General features: G+C 38.1%; 1 protein-coding gene across 1 annotated transcript; it reads left to right on the top strand.

Moving 5' to 3' along the window:
* The first annotated feature begins 760 nt into the window (after positions 1-760).
* LOC149236353 (aluminum-activated malate transporter 14-like) lies at positions 761-3,488 on the top strand. Its single transcript, XM_089368862.1, has 6 exons — positions 761-1,149; positions 1,390-1,530; positions 1,634-1,906; positions 2,344-2,453; positions 2,545-2,688; positions 2,784-3,488. Exons 1-6 carry the CDS (start codon positions 813-815, stop codon positions 3,486-3,488), a joined length of 1,710 nt encoding a protein of 569 aa, XP_089224988.1. The 5' UTR covers positions 761-812.
* The last annotated feature ends 288 nt before the right edge of the window (positions 3,489-3,776 follow it).

The raw sequence follows: 3,776 nt of genomic DNA, 5'->3' as shown, positions 1-3,776 counted from the left end.
GTGTGAACATTATTCCCCTCAAGCCTTCGCAAAATGATAAGTCCAAGGAAATAAATTACTGTGAAATTCCACTTGTAAATATCAATCTTTTAAATATGTTGATTCCATTCAGGATATTTAAATTTGGGATTCACATATCTATTACAAATGTATGTCTGAACGTTGCGTCATGGCTTGCATACGAGACCATTCGAATAATTAAAAATATGTACAAGTCAATTCAAGGTCTTATTGTATTCCATTAAAATGATTGGGTTTGAAACACAAACGGATTGTGAAGAAAATTTATGTAAATTTCCATTTCCTAGAAAATACCCGTTTCTTTCCGTAAGGCTTTCAACCACTTCAAGCAGGATAAAAATGTTGAACCAAATTCCCAAAAAGCCAAACTTTACCCTCCTGCACGGAAAACGAAAAAAGTAAAAGAGTATCTGATAACTTTACCCTGCTCCACGGAATTTACAACTAAAAAAAGTCGTCATCTTCGGCGTCCGTTTTTCCTTCATTGTATAATATATTTTTAAGAGTTATTTGTTTGGCTTTCTTGATCGTACTAATGGACTGGCAGACTTATTGGAATTTACTCCCGCCAACCATATGCCACGATTAATTCACAAACTGCAAAAGCATAATCGCTTTTTGCAACTTCCTCAGAGTCGTAACGCTCCTTCCATCCTCTTAGGTTAGTGAGCAGTCTTTTACAGTACCATTCACTACGTATAAGTTTGATTAAACCGTCTTAACTTTCTTAAATTGCAGGGTTTGATAAAGCGATATTGGATCTGAAATTTGAGTAGAAAGAAAACGTTATTATGGGTGACACGCTGATTCCTTCAACGTCTATGGAGTGGACGATTAATGTCCAGGAAAGGATGGATGTGAGTAGCCTCCAAAAGAAATTCGATGAGCGTTTGGTTAGCAGAATATTACAAGCTTTCAAGCGATGGAAAAGATCTGTTCTTTCTGTGTGCACGAGGATTTGGCAAGTGGGTGCAAATGATCCTCGAAGAGTTATCCATTCCATCAAAGTTGGCCTCGCACTGTCTGTCGTCTCTCTTTTCTACTTCGTGTGGCCAATATTCGACACCTTTGCCGAAAATGCCATCTGGATTGTCATGACTGTCGTGATAGTCTTTGAATTCACTGTAGGTAATTACTCTTTAAAATCCCTCATCATTTTCGGGTGTTAAAATCCCATGAAACGACAGATGGACGAAGGTTTTAATTCGCAACCTTTGGGTTATTAAAAACCCATGAAGCAATTTTTATAATGACTGGTATATTTGAAGTTATAGAATTTGGATATGACGTTTTCATGAGCATGACCTATCGCTAAAGCAGTTATTAGGCTTTAACAATAATAAATTTATGTTTTACGCTATAATGCAGGAGCTACGCTGAGCAAAGGTCTAAACAGATCCTTTGCCACGTTGTTGGCGGGATTCTTAGGAGTGGGGGTGAGATATGTTGCAGAAGATACAGATAAAAATTCTGAACGAGTTATACTGGGTGTCTCTATTTTTGCTTCAGGTCAATACACTGTCATTCCTGAAGCCTGGAAAATTCATTTTTGCAGGGTATATTTGATGCCTTTTTCGTGATTCTGATGTATTTGCTCCGTTCGGTGATGCAGGTGCAGCGTCCACATATTTGCGCTCCTTTCCACTGATCAAGAAAAGATACGATTATGGTGTGGTCATCTTCATCCTCACCTTCAATCTCATAGCTATCTCTGGTTATCGCGATGAAAATATTTTTAAAATGGCGCATCAAAGGATGTCTACAATAGTCATAGGTTGTGCACTCTGCTTTGCTATTAATGTGATCGTTTTCCCTATATGGGCTGGAGATGATCTTCACAAGTCCATTTTACGGAACATGGAAGGATTGGCAGAATCTCTGGAAGGTAAATTGCAGCAAGAACCAACAATAAATGGCATACCCATAATTATCATGTATCTTGAAGATTGATTATGGAGATCTGTGGCCCTAGATCCCTCTATTGCTCATTTTTTGGGATTTTCTTATGTTAATATTTGCTTTTTATTGGGTAAAAAAAAGGTTTTATTGATAAACATTTGTTGTTGGCCACTTGCCTCGAGGTGAGGGTAGATCTTGGAAATATTGATGGTATATTTTTTTAATATTTGTTTGGATTCTTATTCATCATTTAGAAATATTTCCAAAATCTGTAATAGAAATAAGAATGAGTTACATTGAGAAACTTTTTTATTCACATATTTCAAATCAGTGGTTTTATCATTGGTTCCATGCTCCCCCAAAACTTGCCAATGTTGTAAAAATAAATATTCAGTTACACCAAAATTGTTTGTATACTTGCAGAATGCATCACAACATACTTTGTGGACCCAAATGATGGTCAGCGATTAGAGAATGATGTTCCAAGAGCCTGTAAAGCTGTCCTTAACTCGAAAGCCACCGAAGAGTCATTGGTAAATAACATCATGCATAAGTTTATACTACCATCTCCTATTTTATAAAATTGGCTATTCGTTTACAGAGAAATTTATGCGGAATTTGCAGGTGAATTTTGCCACTTGGGAACCACCACATGGACGCTTTTTCTTCAGATATCCATGGAATCTGTATGAAAAGGTTGGAAGCATGACGCGACACTACGCCTACTGGGTGGATGCTTTGGATGGATTGTTAAAATCTGAGATTCAGGTATTGGTCGAAAATTCCGATATAATACCGTCGCATTTTCTTAGACTAATTAATTTCTTATCATATAATCATGGCTGATGATATTATCTGGTCAGGTTCCATTTTCGGTAATAGAAAATTTGAGAACACCGTGCTTTGAGCTCGGCAGAGAGTCTGCAAACATTCTTCGTGAACTGGCTGAGACAGTAAGGACGACCAGAAGAAGTAACAACCCCAATTTAATGAGGGGTCGGTTAAGCGCAGTGGTGGAGAATCTGCAAAATTCCCTGACAGCTGATCCAGAGCTTTTCATCGATACTAAGAGCTCGCAACTTCTGGAGAAAAATTTCTCGGAGGGATTAACTGCAATAGAAAATTTACATGCCTCCTCAATACAGAACTCAGCAAAACAGGCTGATCTGATAAGTAAAACGTCGCCTGGAACAACTACTAAAGGGGAAGAGATACAAGCAGATAAGTCAAGAGATAGAGCCGACCAGATGTGCCAAACGAGAAACATGAAACGAAACAGTAGTGCATTTAGGGAGGTCCTTCCTCTTGCTAGGTTTTCTGTTCTTCTGCTAGAAACAGTGGCAAAGTTAGAGAGCGTGATTATGGCAGTAGAGGAGCTTGGAGAAGGAGCCAACTTTGAAAAAACTGATCAGAACGTAAATGAATGCCCACCATCAACATCTTTGACACAGACAACTACGTCTCCAACTTCAACTTCAAGTAAACAAATAATGCCAGTCTCTGAATCCCCATCAACATCACCAGCTACAACTATTCCCACTACAACTAGTATGACTTATTATGACTAATTAACTGAGTCATCGGTTCTTGTGTAAAAATTGACGAAAACCAAGACGATGGTCAACAGCAACAGAGACTCCCACCAAAACTTGTGGAATCTAGGCATTTCTTTCTTAATTTAATGGTTCATCAATGTCAATTCAGCATCAGGAAAATATAAACACACTGCCCCAGCAACTCCAACAACACGATTTTAAGAATGCGTTTTTCATGATCGTTCTTCAAGCTATATGCTACCATTAAAAGGGAAGTAGTTAGTGTTGTGTATTGCGATTCTTACACTCCGTCTTGTTTCG

This window comes from Pinus tabuliformis, chromosome 8 (genome assembly GCF_031772625.1).
Source record: "Pinus tabuliformis cultivar Carrire ecotype Pingquan chromosome 8, CPIR1, whole genome shotgun sequence".
NCBI classification, from domain to species: domain Eukaryota; kingdom Viridiplantae; phylum Streptophyta; class Pinopsida; order Pinales; family Pinaceae; genus Pinus; species Pinus tabuliformis.
The sequence above is the reverse complement of the archived record's forward strand: the minus strand, read 5'-3'. Positions and strand labels throughout refer to the sequence as shown.

Excerpts from the sequence above, each read along its gene's own strand:
- LOC149236353 (XM_089368862.1), top strand. The coding sequence starts at position 813 with ATGGGTGACACGCTGATTCCTTCAACGTCTATGGAGTGGACGATTAAT. Across the intron at positions 2,454-2,544 it reads AAGCCACCGAAGAGTCATTG|GTGAATTTTGCCACTTGGGA; the intron begins GTAAATAACATC and ends CGGAATTTGCAG. Across the intron at positions 2,689-2,783 it reads TGTTAAAATCTGAGATTCAG|GTTCCATTTTCGGTAATAGA; the intron begins GTATTGGTCGAA and ends TTATCTGGTCAG.